At 38.5% G+C, this 18,555-nt stretch overlaps 1 protein-coding gene across 10 annotated transcripts in view; it reads right to left on the minus strand.

Annotated features, from left to right (window-relative positions):
• Nucleotides 1–18,555, minus strand: part of rbfox2.L (RNA binding fox-1 homolog 2 L homeolog) — a 176,119-nt gene that overhangs the window by 130,287 nt on the left and 27,277 nt on the right. For 9 of the 10 annotated variants that reach the window (XR_005966769.1, XM_018256642.2, XM_018256643.2 and 6 more), the window contains 1 exon segment: nt 14,110–14,160. The exons of the other annotated variant lie outside the window; for it this stretch is intronic. Coding sequence is in view for 8 of the 9 variants with exons in the window: in XM_018256642.2 (XP_018112131.1) it covers nt 14,110–14,160 (51 nt within the window). In the remaining variant the exon portion in view is untranslated. 10 annotated transcript variants of the gene reach the window in all.

The raw sequence follows: 18,555 nt of genomic DNA on the forward strand, positions 1-18,555 counted from the left end.
CAGGTATGGGATCTGTTATCCAGAATGCTCAGGACCTGGGGTTTTCCTGGTCCTGGTTTCTTTCTGCAATTTGGCTCTTAACTTTACTAGAAAACTGTGTAAATATTAAATAAACCCAATAGGCTGGTTTTGCTTCCAGTAAGGATTAATTATGTCAAGTATCAAGTACAAGGTACTGTTTTATTATTACAGAGAAAAGGGAAACTATTTTTAAAAATTTGGATTATTTGATAAAATTGAGTCTAAGAGAGACGGCATAATACCTAATACAGAACTTTATGGATAACGGATCCCATACCTGTATTCAATTCAATGCAGTTTGCACAAAAGTTGTACTTGTCTGTTGGGTGTAAAGTATTGACATGACCACATAAACAATGGCTGATATGTTGCCTTTTATTATCCTTTTATTTTATACAATGCTGATCTACTGCATGGTGGATTACAGAAACCAATCTTCATTCACATCAGCCTCTGCCTCCTGGGAAACACACACACTTTGTTCAGTTTCATCAGCAGGCAAGTCACCTGCCTGGATGTTTCTGAAGGAAATCAGGAGAACCCAATCGATCACCATGCAGACATGGGGCAAAATCATTGTACATATTGCACTAGTAACAACATTACTCAGTCCACAAAAAGCTAATCACTATGCCACAACACTGTTGCATTCCATGATGCTTACACAGAAACATAATCATGACTCCTTCATCAGAGGATGCAAAGGGAAAGGTCCCAGTCAATGCACATTTATACTATCCATTTCAGTATAGTCCCAAAAGCCATCCTCATCTTACAACATACGCAATCTTCCATTGGAGTTACGAGGCTTAAATCTTGTATAAGGTGTCATGGAATGACAAGGTATGGTGAGAGAAGCTGCAGGCCTAAAGCCCAATCATGGACTGAATAAATGTGGCCAGCGGGACTCAAGGTAAAAATAATCAGAAGATGCATGTTTATTTTCATTTGTCATGAGCACCACAAATAACCAAGGGTTTAATGGATATACAGTAAGCAGGCAAATGGGTAAAGTTTTGCTAAAGAACTAAGAGTAGTAATGATAATATCCAGACTACCCATACATGTAATTAAACTCATGTTGAGTTTGACACACCTAGGAATGTGCACACAGCCAAATATAATGCCTGCAGAGTTGTATATTTCTGTGTGTTGTTTATTTTGCCATAACTGTTATTTTGAGGCCATGCTCACAGAGTTAGGATTCCCAAAGCTTATAAGCTTGGTGCTTCCGTTGTTTTGAAGACCACGGGTTCTGTAATTAATGTTTTGTAGTCACATGGATTCCCCAATTCCTTAGGAGAATCACCTCACTAACAATACAATCTTTATTTTATCACATTACAAATGTGGCTGGGAGAGAGTATAGTGTATGATGTATCACTACAACTGAAGGGGTTGCAGTTTTGCTATTTATTTTGTTTTCAAATCCCCTGCCTGAATATTCCCCTGCTCAGTGAACACTCAACTAGATTTAATTTACTTGTTTACAAACGTTGTGTATACTGGCATAAATTGCAAATTCCATCTCACTTTTTCTCTGCTGATTGACCAGTCAGTTTAATGTTGCAACATACTTCAACAACAGGTTATGTGTCAAGTTACATGTTGGTGTTTAATTAAATGACGATAATGATGATCACATCAAAAGAAATAAACCTTTGTGTAGGTGGATTAGCAGAAAAAAAGCCACCAGATGGGATTATGGGCAGAGAAGTTCTTCAACCTTCAACTGGTAGGCACCCCCAAACAAAATGTCACCATCATGGTTGGATCATACCATCAAGGGACTTCCGCTTCAACTTGGAGCAAAATAGTTTTTATCCCTGAAGAAGTGCATGCATTGTGAACATCTGTCTGTAATGGGTGTGATAGTAAAGCTATATTCATTCCAAATAAACAAGTTAAGACCTGTTTTGTATAGTCATTAGGGAGTACTTCTGAATTCTGACCTGAATAGGCAAACTCTTTTTCTCACAAAAGAGCACATTGTTACACACAATTTAATCATACCTCACAACATTTTGGAAAGAAGAAGAGGGACACAAAAGGTGCAGCAAATTTGTTTTGACCATGCCCATTTTTGTGGCCACACCCCCTAATTACCATGTTAATTTTACAAAATTTGGCAGCTTATGTAAATTTGAACATATTTCTATGTTTTTTTTCCAGTTATTACAGTTTTGCTAATGAAGGTGAATTTCCCTTTAAGCTGTGAGTCTAACTTCTCCCAAGAGACCTGTTCTCATATTGTTACAATTACTTATTTGCTTATCTCAAAATTGTTACAAAAGTATCTTATCTGCAGCTGTGGCTGTTCTGGGCTCTCTGCCAATAAAGTTAGAAACTTTGTTTCTTTTTCTGACTGTTCAGTGTAGAGAAAATCAGGACTTTCCAGAACAAACAATGGAATGCAGTTTGAGCAGTCAAAAGCGAGACTGTCCCTCTAAAAATGGGACAGTTGGGAGGTATGATTTAACCAGAGCTAACACCATTGGCCCAGAGATTTCCCATTCCCCAATCTTGGGACACACATCAATTATAGTAAACAAAAGGCAAATAAAATTATATCCCGTTCAATTAGCTTAAGGAGAAAGCAACACAGATTTAAAAATATACATTCCTAAAATACTAAGGGGTAAATGTAATAAAATTCACAAAGAGAACAAATTTGCATACAAAGAAAATTGCGTGTCGCAATGTAATATTCATCATTAGACTTATACAGTATACATTGCGTGTCTTAACTGCACTCTTTTAAGACATGCTTGAAAGTGGTGTAACAACTTTTTCATACACTGCACACTATCACAAAATATATTTTGTGATAGTGTGCAGTGTACACTATATACATAATATAATTCACAATCGCTATCCAACTTATGTGGGGGTAAAGGGTTCGTAAAAATGTTTTTTACATTTGTGCAAAAGGCAAAATTGTTCACAATATATATATTCGCATGGCGAATAATTTTTGTGGCAGTGATCTATATTACATTCCCCCAAAAGAATTGTAAAATGTGGTGAATTTAGGGTATGTCAGTCACGTTAACAGTAATAGCCGCCTAACTATGTAATGGAGGGCTTATCGTATCACCATTAACATAGCAATTCTAATGGCAGCTGGGAAAATATCCCACCTGTACTTCTTCTCACCTCCACCCCTACTCACTATCAATAACAGTCCCAAACATGAAACTGTACAGGGGGTCCTCTCCTCCCTTGGTGCACACAGACCTCTAATGTGCAGATTCCAGGAGCCGAATATACAGTCAAGGTCATAAGGATACAGTTTCTCACAAACAAACCTTAACATATATACATATCAAGTATCCAGTAAAATAAAGGCTACATTTGTCAGCTGTCTACTTAGGTGCGTGTATATGTATTTCTCATACTTTTCAGATATTACGATCATTGTTACTAATACCGCTCAGCACTACACAGAGGCAATCCTTGTCCCTGAGCATTAACACTCAAAGTTTGGTTTTTAAAGCACAGGAAGATTAAGTGATTTGCTCAAGACCAAAGAGAATTAATTATTTATAGCAACTCCATATTCATGCATACTTGCAGAGTACCATGCAGCACATATAACTCACAGCAAAACGCTCTGCAGTGGACATTTTAGGATCTTCAAAATCAGTACTATAAATTGGCTAAAAATAAAGCTGTCAGGTCCTTGGTCCACTCATAAGCAGACTATAAACTTCAGCCTTAGCGCAGCATATGAAACTTCACCTTATAAGTGCTAATATGTATTTCATTTACTACTCTAATTTGAGGTTGCCGTACAGTTTGACAGTACTGCACCATAAGTATAATTTGTAACACAAAAAGCTACACTAGTTAGCCCTTTATAGATAAAGCAAGGGTGAAATCAAGTCTTAAGTGCCTTAAGACTCAGTGACATCAGACAACAGAAAATATAGTGACATCAGACAACAGAAAGCAGTTAGAGAAGATCAAATCATCTCAAGTATCAGCTTACCATATTGATCCTCAGAGGGATCAATATTACATGTCTCTGCCCTTAAAGCTTTTTGGCTTTCAAAGAGATTGACCTCTGATCATGTCAATGTCATCAGTATACTATGCTCTAACATGATTGTGCCATTAAAAAAATTTCTTCTATTTCATGCGGTTCCCATAGATAGAATTTGAAGGGATTATGGCATACCCTTTTTTCTCCTTACAGTCCCATCTTTTTGCTATTTTTGAACCCCTGCCCCTTCACTACCAATAGATTATTTTTCTTTCTTTCTCACTTTGGTTATCTAGAAGCAATAATGGAAGATGTACTAGATAGCATAAGCACCCCAAAAAGATGCAGTAGAATCAATATGTCTTGGTTGTATTTGACTATTTTCTTAAACCAATAACAATTACAAAAAGATTGATTTTCAAAGATAGGGCAAAAGACGTTAACACGCCACTTTAATGAAGGCACATTGCTCCCACAACAACCTAACCCCCTCACTATGTTACTGTTTTAGAATACGCATCTTTAGGAATGATCTGCATCTAACTCCCACAAGAAATCTCCTCCATAGTCTAGTGCTTCTCTGTGTGTGTGTGTGTGTGTGTGTGTGTGTGTGTGTGTGTGTGTGTGTGTGTGTGTGTGTGTGTGTGTGTGTGTGTGTGTGTGTGTGTGTGTGTGTGTGTGTGTGTGTGTGTGTGTGTGTGTGTGTGTGTGTGTGTGTGTGTGTGTGTGTGTGTGTGTGTGTGTGTGTGTGTGTGTGTGTGTGTGTGTGTGTATATTGGTTATGCAAAGTCATCACAGACCACACATATTGATATCCATAGTACCAAAAAATGACCATCAGTTTCCTATAGTGTAAAACTCATTATCTTGCTCAAAGTCACGGAAAGCCAAGATCTATTCAAAGATGGAGACCTATATTTGCCAGCCCTATAAATATATGTAGGCTAACCTGCTTTCCAGGCCCCTGGGGAAATAGTATATACTGCGGCATCCAGTAAGCTTCTGTGGTATCAAATAATTACACTGCAAACCCTGTTTTCTTGGCTGCTCCAGATTCAGTAGCTAAATACACATTTTGATGCATTTGCACATTTCCAGAGCTATGGGGAAACATGGAAATTACCCTTAATATGACTCATGCATTGCATCCAGATCAATGCTAAACCAAAGCACACAGAAATATACAGTAAAGCAGGATAACAAATATAAATGATGGCTGAAATATTGGCGAAATTGCAGGGAACGTTTTTATCCACACTGATTTTGAGAGAAATTAGTTTTTATATTTAAATACATTTTGCAAACCTCAGAGAAAGGCAGACTTAACTGTTGTAAGGATCCATGTTTCACAAGGTAGGCAGCAGTTACTAAAAATTGCTGAAGTCACAGGTATGTGCAGGTTCAATTCATACTAGAGTCCTGCAGTGGGTCGGGTACCCAAGAGTTACCCGCAAAAACCTGCGGTACCCTGCGGGTTACAGGTAGAAGTTTTGGGAGCCGGTATAGACGCAGGTCGGCTCCAGGTTTGTGGGTCACGGGTGGGGACGCGGATCTTCTCAATAGCGAGTTTTACTATTTTTTTCTGATCATGCCTAATTCCAAAGATGTCACGTCCGGTTTACAATGCCAGCACTTCCTGCTTCTTGATGGTCAGCGGGTCGCGGATAAGGTACTTGCGGGTCGGGTAGCGGGTAAGTATGCGGGTTGCAGATCCGGGTGCGGGTTGAGGGTCGAGTTCGGATTTAACAAATAAAACACCATTGTATTGGACAGAGCTTACCTGTTGTGTGCTATGTAACCTGTGCCTTTTCTCCTTTTTTCCAGCTTGAAGAGCTGCCCCCATGGCTACACGGCAGTTTGTAAATATAAACTATAGTAGTCTTTCTGAAGCAAACACGCTAGTTTTACCAGTGCAGAGCAACAGGACATTATATTTTAATTACTTTGATACACTTTCAGGTTTTGGTGCTACTGCTCCTTTAAAAAAGCTGGAGTTGGAGTCTAAGGATTTATGTAGTAACCTCACAGCCCTGATAAAATATCATTACATTTACTAAAGAAGTTGGTGTTGATCAAATTTTTAGCCAGCGTGGGTCACTAAATGGCTGGCCAGAAGCCAGTTAAGTCAGAGAACTATGTTTGCATTCTGAGAACAAAATAGAAAGTCTACTAGATTGAAACAGAATACTGAAACCTTACAGCAGGATGATACAGACCTTTCAATGCTTTAACAGCTTACAACCCCAGTACACAAATGTTAAATTGAATGACTGGCGTATTCTAGCAAATGTTAAAGGTTATAACTGGGCTATGATTTTTTTTATACAAGAGACAAGAAGGCTCTGGGGAAAGAGTAAAGAAAACAGATCTTGTGGAAGAAAAATCCAGGGTGGAGAAAATGTCCTTGCCTTTAATGTGGTCATTGTCCTTGTGTCATTCAATATGTAGGCCAAATATCCCCCATACTTTTCCCATGCTACAAAACCAAACGAACACTAGCATGTGTAAATGATATAGTTACCCTATACTCTGAGCTCCGCTGGGGGCAAGCAATGGCATAAACAATTAATTTCTGTAAAGCATAGTTTTACTAGTAGTAAACCAGCTTTAAGAATAGAACAGGAAGATTTGGAACACCAAACTGATTTGTATAGGGCTTTTGCACAATTATAATCATACAGCAGACTGACGCATTGTTCCAAGGTCATTGATAAAAAGTCTTTGTGGCTTAGTTATCAATTAATTGCACTTTTCCTTTAGGCTAATGGCACATGTACCGTTCCTCCACTGGCATAATTCAGCTGGTAGAGAAATACTCAATACTCCTCTGTCCCACCTGTCATTGACATGAATGGAATTCTCCACTTTCAATTCGTGTGAATAAGAGGCGAAAATGTGCATTTTCAAGCCGAAAACTGCCTGTCACAAGCCGTGACAGGCAGTTACTATTCATGTCAATGACAGGCAGCACAGAAAGATATCAGGCTTTTCTCTACAGACTGAAAAACCTTGCATTTGCCATAGGTGTTAAAGGAGGAATCTGCAAACACAAAGACGTATTTATAAAAGCGCCAAGAAAAAAAATAAACACAAAATCCCTCTCTATACAAGACACTACTGCTAAATGAAACAAAGAACATTACCTATTTGGAAACAATATGAAATGTATATAACACATTCTATACAACCTGCCTTATTTTCTGATTCCTGCCACGTTTTGAAAGAAAGGAATCAAATTAAACCCGAACAACACCAATTACAAAACACACAGCATCATTCTTGAGCAGAAACAACAAGAAAATGTGACTGCAAAGACAACAGGCTAATTTTTTAACACAAGTTCATAAAGTGTAAAATTGCTTAAACACCACTTTACTTTGTTCCTTACAAAGTAAAGGGCCCAAAGATGTCAGCATCAGAATTAACACCGGCATTGAAAGGGTATTACTTCCACCAAATGAATCACACGCTACCATCTTTTTTGATGCCATTTGCACTATTACACTAGAAGAGTCTCACTCTTGCAATAGTCATTCATGCAAAGCACACACAATTTTGGGAGTCCCGCTATCCCACTGTATTTCTGGGGAAAATTCAGCAAAGTGATTTTACTTCCTATCCTTGAGACAATGGCACACATGCTACTCCCAGCCAGTTATCACTAGTTGGTTCCTTGAATTTCTGGAAAGGCAACATACATTAAAGCAAAACACTGTTCCAAAAACTCTGTTCCGCTGTGGATACAAAATATGAATTTGTGGAAATGTCTGAGTGTTGGAAGCGCACTTTCACGCTGCCTTGTTACAAATGTGACTAAGTCAACACTCTCATGATGCATGCAATGCAGAGGTATTGCTTCTCAGTCATCTTGCTTTCTCTACAAAGTGCCAATACATTCCACTGGTTCTGACACAACTTTCAGATGTATCACAGTCAGGGAGTAAAACTTTGATTATATCCCAACCCCACTGACCTAATCCCTTAAACAGCTAGTAAAGGGCATTCATTCTTAATGTGATTCTCATTCTCCTGATGGCCAAAGACAGATTAAATGTGCTTTACCAGGGATTTTCAACTTAAGCCATCAAGTATGCTTAACTGGCCAGCTTTTGGGGATATCCTTCCATAAAGTACTAGAGAATTAATCAAAACAAATGATTATCGTACAAATGCTTTAAGAGTGATGGAGTAAAGAGATACTAGGCCATACAGAATGTTATGCATGCCTGTAAATTGCATGCCAACAGCAGGGTGACACAAGACATAGACTCATTTATAACATAGATATAAATATTTAAAATAGCTATGATTTATAGGAGCTTATTCTGTATCAAAAGATACATGTCATTTTCCCTACACAGCTGATACTTCCTTTCATGGTTGATGTTTGTGGAGCCTATTATTGCTAACTCTAGAACAAGGTTGCATGGATAAAAGCCTCTTCTACAGCTTGATTCAGGTGGAAATATTATATAGATCAAATCCTGGAGAGAAAAGAAGAATCATGGCAGTTTTTTCAGTGTGGAATATCTAGCCTCAAAGCAGGCATACTGAAGCAACCACATATTCCTGCAGGTAAATTGCACAGAAAGTGAGCTGTAGGATTCACACTTAAAGGAGAACTAAAGCTTAACTAAAGAAGTATGGCAGAAATACTGTACATTGTTTTGGCTTCTTTACCAGCCCAAGGCAACACAGCCCTTTAGCAATAAAGCTCTGCACCTCCAAAGATGCCCCAGTAGCTCCCCCATCTTATTTTATGCTCATTCACTGCACATGCTCTGTGCTACTGTCAATTACTTGAGCTTGGGGTCTGATGCACAATATATTGAATATTTTTTTAATATACGTCACAATATAAGGCTGATTGGTAAATAATTATTGCTCCATGGCAGCTTATAAACAAGCACAGTTAGTATCTGAATTTAATAATTAGCCCTGCAGCATCAGCTTATATGACATGCATTCGGTTTGATGATTTGCAACAACCCCTAAGCTAAGCTTTCCAACAGTTGCTCAAAGCACACTGATCATGTTCGTGTCACACAGTCCTATCAAAATCCTATGACAACTCTGGAGGCCTGGCTTATTATAACTATAGAGAGGCACAACCATTAGGCTGGTTCAATAAGTTTATTATATAAAATATGGCATTTCTAGACATATTAATTTTTAGGGTTTTGTTCGTTGACCATGGCCCTTTCTGTGGCCACACCCCCTAATTACCATGTTCGTTTTACAAAATTTGGCTTGTTATGAAAGTTTGAAAATATTTCTCCTTATCTAAACTGTTTTTTGTCTCAAAATTGTTACAAAGTATCTTATTTGCACCTGTTAGATGTTCTATGCCATCTGCTAAAAGCCAATTAAGTGAGAAACTTTGTTTCTTTTTCTGGCTGTTCAGTGCAGAGAAAATAGGGACTTTCCAGTACAAAATGGGGGACTGCAGGTTGAGCTGTCAAAAGAGGGACTGTCCCTCTGAAAAAGGGACAGTTGGGAGGTATGTTATAGGTAGGGGAAAAAACAGGGGATAGATTTAATCAAACAGCCTCTTTATGCAATAGTGCAATGTCTAAAGAAAAAAATAATAGAGCTTCCATGTTTGGCTGCTATGTGATCACATATTAGCTAGCCAAACACTGTAATGTTTATGACAGCCAATCATAGTCAGGGATCACTGACATGGAACCAAAGTGATTCACTTAGTGGCCAACGCACAATGAAAGGGACAATGTCAGCAGCAGTCAGTGATGGAGGAAGAAACCAACTTTGTAGCCCACAGCAGTAGAAAAACAAAATGTGGTCTCCTATATGTCCTTAGGGCATACAGAAATATGTACATTGTATGACTGAGTGAAGCAGGATCTGTAAGGGCTTCTGACATTAAATTGCCAAGAAAGAATGGGAAAAAGTCTTTAAATATGGAAAAGGTAGGGCATGAAGCATGTGTTGCTCAGTGTTGGACTGAGACACCAGGAGTCCACCCAAAAACCTTTGACTAGGGGCCCACCAATTAATCTTAGACCAGGGGCCCACTCTTAGTAGTATTATTATTCCTCTCCTCACTCAACCTCTATTCTCCTAGTCTCTTTTCTTTACATACTATAATACTATAATCTATTATTCCATCTCTTTAGCCACTTTGTTTTCATAGAAATAGGGAATGGCCATGAAATAGGCCACATGTCTAGCAGCATAAGGGCCCACCGACACCTTGGCCCATCGGGACTTTTCCAGGTATCCCGGTGGGCCAGTCCGACACTGCGAGTGCTCCATGTGGGAACAAAAATGTCAGATTGTGATGCGATTCACCACGAATAATAAAATTTGAATCATTCACACAAGAGAGTGCTGATCCATCCATGCAATATAGTTATACAGTATTCATAACATTACCTTTTTTGAGCAATGACAGTGATATTTTGAAACAGTATTGTCTCCTTAAAACTGTGGCAATAAAATCACCTTTTTCCACAAAAACTCACTATATTTTAGTGCATGGTAGTTTTATATGGCAAACATTTAAATATGTGCTTCAGAACACAAAATTGAGCTTTGCTGAGCAACACTCAAGGGCACTAGGGCGTATTATGCTGCCTTGCTGAGATTTTTATTATACTCTTAATAAATGCTGTTAAAGTTAATAGCGTACTGAATGTGTCATTTTCTGGTGAAATGATTCCTGTGCACCAAAGGCATGTGGCTAGTGGCATAGAGACAAGGCAAAAAGTCCACTTGCCACAGTGCTCATCCTGCAGTAACACACATCTCTTTATCCATAACAACTTTACTAAGCACACAGTTTTCATGCAAAATACAATACAATGCAATATATTGCTCTTCAAAAACAGAGAAAAAACAGTGTGTATTCTTAACTCGCAAATTGCTGGTGCTCTTAATACCCAATGTGCAAAATACTAACATGCACATTCTATTGTGAAGGAGTAATGCTTGTCTAATTAAACAAATCGCAACAGACAATGAACACAAGACAAGTGGAAAAGTTTAAAGTATACAAAGTGACTTGACAAATAGCACGTGCCTACTTGAATTAGACTTTGTACAACAGTGCAGAAAGAAAGGCCTCCCAGGAAGGACAAGATGACAGAGGGCATAAAAGCTTGGTCTAGAGGGAATGAGTCTTTAACTTTTATTGGCCTTCCAATCAAGCATAAAGGCCCTCTAACTAGCCTGCAACGTGGATAAGTGCTGAGCTGGGATTTACTTACTGTGCAGTCATTGATAGGCTTGAGCAACCGTGCCAATTTGGCACCTCCATTGAAATGGGCTTTCCTTGTCCTTTAACACATATCATCAATTACATTTCCAAAGTTACATTGTATAATTGTTATATCAGAAACAGAATAGTTACAGTCGCAACATCAGTATTTCTGCAAAAAAACCTACTCATTCCACCCATCTGTTCCACTTCCTGCTGCCTCCTTTCCCAGGCTGTACAGGGAAGCTAGCGGCACTTGGCACAGTGTAGTGCAGAACAGGAACCAATCAGCAGCGAGGCTGACCTGATAGGAAACTGAAGCATGTATTTGCTTTTATGACTGCAGAGCTGTGACCGGATAACCCCTTCATACTGAGCCACATGCAGGGACCATTAAGACATGCTTATCCCTCATTTGAAATACAGACCATAGCAGCTCTGTAGGGCGCACCAATAAAGGGGCTGTTTTTAAAGAAAACATACATTTTGAGCCCAAAGTGAAGCTAGCACCATATATTTCCCACAATTGCCTACAAGATTGGGGATTTTTTAATTATCTTATATGTCTCTGACAAGCAACTTTTCAATCATTCTTTATTATAATTATAGTTTTTGAATTATTTGCTTTCTTCTTTTGACTCTTTCCATATTTCAAATGGGAGGGTCACTAACCCCATCTAACAACAAATGCTCTGTTAGGCTTACTGCTACTTTTTATTCCTCATATTTCTATCCAGCCACTCCAATTGATATTTCAGTATTTTATTCAAATCAATAAATAGCTGCTAGATGCTACATAACTAAAAAACCACAAGTAATTTAAAATGAAAACTAAATGCAAATTGTCTCAATATCACTCTCCACATCATACTAAAAGTTAACTCAAAGGTGTACAACCCCTATAATATGAACAGCCTAATACAGAAACAGTTCATATCCCACCTCTGTACAACCACTGACTCACGAATATACTTTTTAGGAGAGGATAGTCACATTAAATGGGTAGACTACCTTAAAATAAACTTTTAGCATAATGTAATATTATAATTATAGTAATATTACTAGATAGTTTGCAAATTGTCTGTAAAGAATTTTGTAGTTTGGACACAAGGATGCAATGACTGGTCCAGCGTTCCTGGAAAATGGAATGCACAATATGACAGAAATAACAACAGGTCCCACTCCACCCACTACTACAGTGATGCCTAGCAACCATACACAAGTCTCATGAGTTTAAGGTTAAACAGTTGTGTACCCAGAATCCTTTGCTTGCAGTGTAGAACCTTCTTTGGCAATCCTGCAGTAGCAAATAAACTATATGATCTCCCCCAATTCACATAAAGATGAAGGAATTACTAAAAGTACGGTGCTCTACAAGATGAATTCGTGATAGTCAAGCAAAACAAAAGCCAATTGAGAGCAGAATGGATCTGTTTATATTTCTTATTTTTAACTAGGGTTTTATCCGTTAACTGTTTCTATGGAAACCACGTAGATGAAGAAATTTGAAGATGCACAGTTTTGTGTTTGCTTAGAGCACTGTCACTACAGGGAAGCAATATAGTAAAGACCAATGGGTGCATGGAACTGAAAGTACTTATACTACCTGTTCTGCAATGTAATTGTGGGTACAAATGGGCTATAACCACTGCAGGCAGATGCTGAGCTGCAATGGTTAATGATTTAGTCCCAGCCCTTTAACTATACCAGCTGCCAGTGTCAATATTTAAAATTGAACATTCACGTCCATAGTTTATGTATTTACTGGCAGCATATTTAATTTAAAGGTAACAGGAATGACTTTCCTAAAGCCCATGCCTAATGCTATATGATACGTTCCTCGACCAGTTATACTATAAAGGGTGCAGTAAAGAATTCTGACCTTGCTACCCATAATTCCCTGGGAGCAATGAAGGATTTGTTTTCCAAGTGGAGCTGTAACTGACACCTTGACTATCCACACAATTTTACAGAAGTGGTTTTTAGTCAGATGAACTGGTCAACTCTTCTTTACCACTTACCACAGATAGATGGACCTATGAATACTTTGTCCATTAAGTGCAGAGTTGTAGATACTATGCAGTTCTTATTGAGGCTCTTCTTGCTATCTAGAGCCCTCTAGAGGGACCATCGGGTAACAGAAATATAGACCATGGCAGAAATCCTTTAGTGTTTTAGCAAAACTGCACATTCGCTTTAGTATGCAATAATAGTTGCTACTAAGTATATGACAACCCTTTTGCAATTCCCAGCAGAGTAAGGGTCGTCAAGCTGAGAACTTACACACATAGTATTTAAGGATTTTAGAGCCGCACATATTTCATTAGGGGGAAATGCTGGCTTATAAATAAACACATTATGAATAACACCATGCATATACAAGCACCAATATCCTGCAAATGATATCCTTGCTTGTGCCAGATGCCTTAACTTTACAGTGTTCCCACGTGAAAAATCACAACACAGTTTCTTATGTTTTTGTTTTTTGTTTTTTGTGAATTTTCTATAATAAAAAGATGCTGGGGAAAAGCCTGACATTTCCATAGGCTTCTATTTAATAACCCAGTCCAATAATAGCATTTTTCAATAAAAGAAAAGATGGCATGCCCAACTTAATAGAATAGATATTGGCATTTACATATCTGCTAATCACATAATAACCAAGGATGGAGTTGACTATTGCAACAGTGCTTCAATGTTACACTTGGTCAGGCCCAGCCGTGCAGAGAGTAGCAAAATACAAACAAATGCGGTTTTCCCAAGCAGTTACATTGACATTTAAATCATTGAAACTGTGCAGTTATTTAGAATTACATCTTATATCTAGCCTTCCAACCTTTGTATTGGTTATAATGGATAACCATGCACAGACATAAAATCTTACCTGGCTGTTTAGTGGTGCAAATCCCTGATATGCTTGGGACACTGGCATACTCTATAAAACATAAATATAAGAGACATTTAACAAGTAATAGTATTCCTTGACCAAACAAATTTCACTTAAGTCAGCAGAAAAGGATACAGAGTCTCAGTTTTTTGAACTTACAGACCTATGACGTTGGTTTGTTCAGAAGCACCACATCTGTCCAGCACAGGGGAGTCAGTGGCTTAGATACACATATGAAAAAATAATGCTTTGGGCACTCAGCTTCTGCCATGTTAAACTCCTACTTTTTACAGTAAAGTATGTGATGACTTATATTGTAGGCCCCGATGTGAATAAAAACCAAAATATTTGCTGTACCAGGTGTTTTTTTTATAGTTATAAGCCTTTATTTACATAGTGCCAACACATTTACACAGTGCGTGACAGAGAGTGTTTATCATTCACATCACTCCCCATCACATTCATACAATACAGTAGTGTCAATCTCATCAGAAGCCAAAAACCCGCCTGGGCAGAGGAAACCCCACACAGACCCATGGAGAACATACAAGCTGCAGGGATTAGTTATGCAGAACTAGCTACAGAAATAGCAGAAATGCTGATAAATTACAGGGATGTGTAAAGAAACATAGGCCCTCTTTCAGATCTGTGGAGTTGCATCCGAACATAAACAACAATCATCTGGTATTCATGGTGTCCTAAAATTATAAATAGTGCATGGAAAAGAACAAATATACTATTTTAATGTGTTATATAGTCAGCAGAAAATAACTCTGTGCAACTTAAGGAATTTTATACATGAATATTGGACAAATTGTAGCCTGTTCCTCTTTACAATAGTAGATTAAGTTATAAGTCTGTTAAAGGAACAGTAACACCAAAAAATTAAAGTGTTTTAAAGGAATGACAATATAATGTAGTGTTGCCCTGCACTGGTAAAACTGGTGTATTTAGTTCAGAAACACAACTTTAGTTTATATAAATGGCAGGCATTCAAGCACAGGATACACCGTAGATAACAGAAGTTCTGAAGAATCCCATTATAGAGCTTATCTGTTATCTGCTTCATATCCTGTGCCTTTACAGCTTTGAATGGTCGCCCCCATGGCTACACAGAAGCTTGTTTATATAAACGATATTTTCAGTTTCTGAAGCAAATACACCAGTTTTACCAGTGCAGGCAACTGTACATTATATTATCATTCCTTTAAAACACTTTCATTTTTTGGTGTTACTGTTCCTTTAAGGTCCCGCTACAAACCTCAAAGTGGTTGATGTCTGGGAATTGATTTGGACAAAAAAATGTTCTGTTGCATACTCAAATTTTCTAAACTTTGGTTGTGATCTCTATATGCTTTTTTGTAAGCTGCCAAGCTCTGTTCCCATCTTGTGGTTGTGTTGCTCTCTCAACCAAGTGAACCCCAGCTCCCACAATACTTTGCATGTTGTTGGAATCGTTCAGTGGCTTCAGAGAGAAGGGATCTTACATGATTACCCTTACATTTATTTTTTCCCCACGTCCAGCTACTTTTTCATGCCAACAGCTGAAAGATTTTCATTCAACACTTACATCTGGGGCATAACTGCGATCTGTACCTCATGCTGGATTAAAAATCTGGAAGAAAGTCACCCCTATCCTGCCTATGGCAAGTGGTAAGTACAGGGCTCTACTGCACCTTGTGACTGCCTGCACTCCCTAACAAATGCCATAAAAGTTAGGAGGCACAAGAGGGGACATATACACTTCTAAAACTTGGGGCAGGGTGGAACAAGTGCAGGAAACATGCCAGTTTACAATCGTTTTTTGCACTTTTCTCTACACTTTGTAAATTACCTCTGAAGTGTCTGAAAATGCCCTATGTCAAGTAATCAGTATTGTGGCTATGTACAAGGTAAACATTTCATTACACCAAAAAAATAATAAAACCTATAATGCCCAAAGCAAATGAAAGAAAATGTGCATGCTGCTCACAATTATCAATGGAAACCACTCAAATATATGAAAATCTTTGGCATTCACATGACAATTATTTCAGTTTCACAAGATCTACATATTTCAATTAAAAATAAAAGGTATGGGATCTCTTTTCCGGAAACCTGTCCTAAGCATCCTAAACATTTTGAATAATAGATCCAATACCTGTATTATCATTTTTAGTGTCCATACTATTATGCAACACCATGCTGCCAAAAACCTGAAAATTCAATTTGCCCAGGCCTGTGGTTATAGGAGGTGATTTGTTTGTATTGTAGTAACCCCTTTAGTGCAACCAATACTATATGCTGTGATCTACAGCACTTCCAGTTTGGAATGTGCTCAACTAGCTTTGAAAGACGTTTTAAAAGCCAATGATTAGTTTACCCCACCTCTTAAGGTGGCCATAAACGCAAAGATCCGCTCATTTGGCAACATAGCCAAACGAGTGGATCTTTCCCCGATATGCCATTAACGAGCATAGCTATATCGGGGGTAATCTGAACGTTCGGCCGTATGGCTGAACGATCAGATTACGATCCGCAATGGGCTCCGACGGGATCGGTCGAGTCAAAATCAAACCTGTCTGATCGACCAAACAACCGATCTCCGCCGGACAAAAGATGTCGGCACTTTCCACACACGATCCGAAAATCATACGAAACCTCGATTCGTACGATAGGATCTGTGCGTCTATGGCCAGCTTTAGGGTCCTATATTTTGAGGTGGGTAAAACTATACATATATTGAGCATCAAAGAGAATAGAAGACCCTCTGTATTCCATAATTATGATGTTTTGACTTTGCACCAAAGATCTCATGTGTGATAAGATGAATTGATAGGCAAACTGAGAAGAATTCAAGGAAGGTCAGAAAATCATAATTTTTATCAAATATATCTATTTATTTTGCAGAGATTGGATTGGAGTAGAAGAAGTTTGGTTAGAGAAAACTGCAAAGCATTCCAAATGAATTGGAGAAGACAATTTAATCAGTAAAGCTCCCAGTGGTGCACACTTCTTAAAGTAAAAGGAAAGGTTCAATCACTGGGAGGTGCCAAATGATAGGCGCCCCACCAGTGTTTAGAATTACTTACATGACAACCTGGGCCAGTGCTTCTGTTAGCAGAAAACATCTCAGCAAGCACCACGGATCTTCTTACTGCTTCTTTCTCCTTGAAATGGGTGTGCATGTGCAGTATTGTGAAAAGCTGAACTTGATCGAAAAAGTTTTTCCTTTTACTGTGTAAAAGTCTGCCAGAGGCCATTGAAAAAGAAGGGACTACTCTGTGGCGCTCACTGAAAAGGATCTTGGTCTGGTGCAGTTTTTTTAATAAAAGGAGCACCAGCCCAGGGTAGTTAAGGGATGATAATCATTGAGAGGTGATTAAGGGTAGGGACACACTGGGCGATTTGGGGAGTTTTAGTCGCCTGGCGACTAATCGCCGCGACTTTTCTCCCCGAATGCCTCCCCTCGCTCTGCGCCTGGCTAAAATGAAAAATCGCCTGCGCTAATCACACGCGGCGATTCGTTTTCCGAAATCGCCCGAAGTTGCCTCACGAGGAAACTTTGGGCGACTTCGGAAAACGAATCGCCGCGTGTGATTAGCGCAGGCGATTTTTCATTTTAGCCAGGCGCAGAGCGAGGGGAGGCATTCGGGGAGAAAAGTCGCGGCGATTAGTCGCCAGGCGACTAAAACTCCCCAAATCGCCCAGTGTGTCCCTACCCTTAACCTTTCCTTTCTTCTCCTTTAAGAAAAGGGTAGAATCCCATCTATTAGTTATCAACATTTTTGGTGAAAGTTCTACAGAATTTTGATGAGGGAAAGACAATTCTGCAGTTAAGCTCAATCTCCATAGAAACTGAGCTGCGAATATTAAAGAAGAAATTTAATCTCTGAGATAAGTAGCCTGCTCTTCTCTTTCAGGCAACATCTAGTGCAGATTGCCTAGTCTGAAGATATTTATTCCTTACTCAAAGTAACATCTTATATCTTACATCTATCTAAATCTATGATGCTAAATTTATGGGCCCACTGGATGTTTTAAATTCAATTTATGAGCTACAGTTCGAAAGCAATTTTTGGAGAACATGACTGCCTTTTTGTATCTTTTTTCGAACTTACATTTTTAATTGCTGAAGGAAAGGGAATTCAGCGAGTGGTTCATAAAGAGAACTTCACCCACGTTTCTTTTGGAAGTAAATTTTGTTATAGGCAACTACAAAAAACACCCGACATTTTTGGAACTGGTGAAGATTCATATGGTAGCAGCAACTTGCTTCTGGCATTACTATCCTCACTTCTAAAAGTTTTAGAAAATTATGTATCAAACTTTTCTTGGTGATAGGTTAGATTGGGAAGTTACCTACAGTAGCCAGAAGTCATCAAGGTACATTACATATTTAATTATTGTATGGTAATAAGGGAATTTTGCATTTTGTCTACTGATTCATATCAAAAATATTCT

The sequence above is a fragment of the Xenopus laevis genome, chromosome 4L (assembly GCF_017654675.1).
Source record: "Xenopus laevis strain J_2021 chromosome 4L, Xenopus_laevis_v10.1, whole genome shotgun sequence".
Classification (NCBI taxonomy): Eukaryota; Metazoa; Chordata; class Amphibia; order Anura; family Pipidae; genus Xenopus; species Xenopus laevis.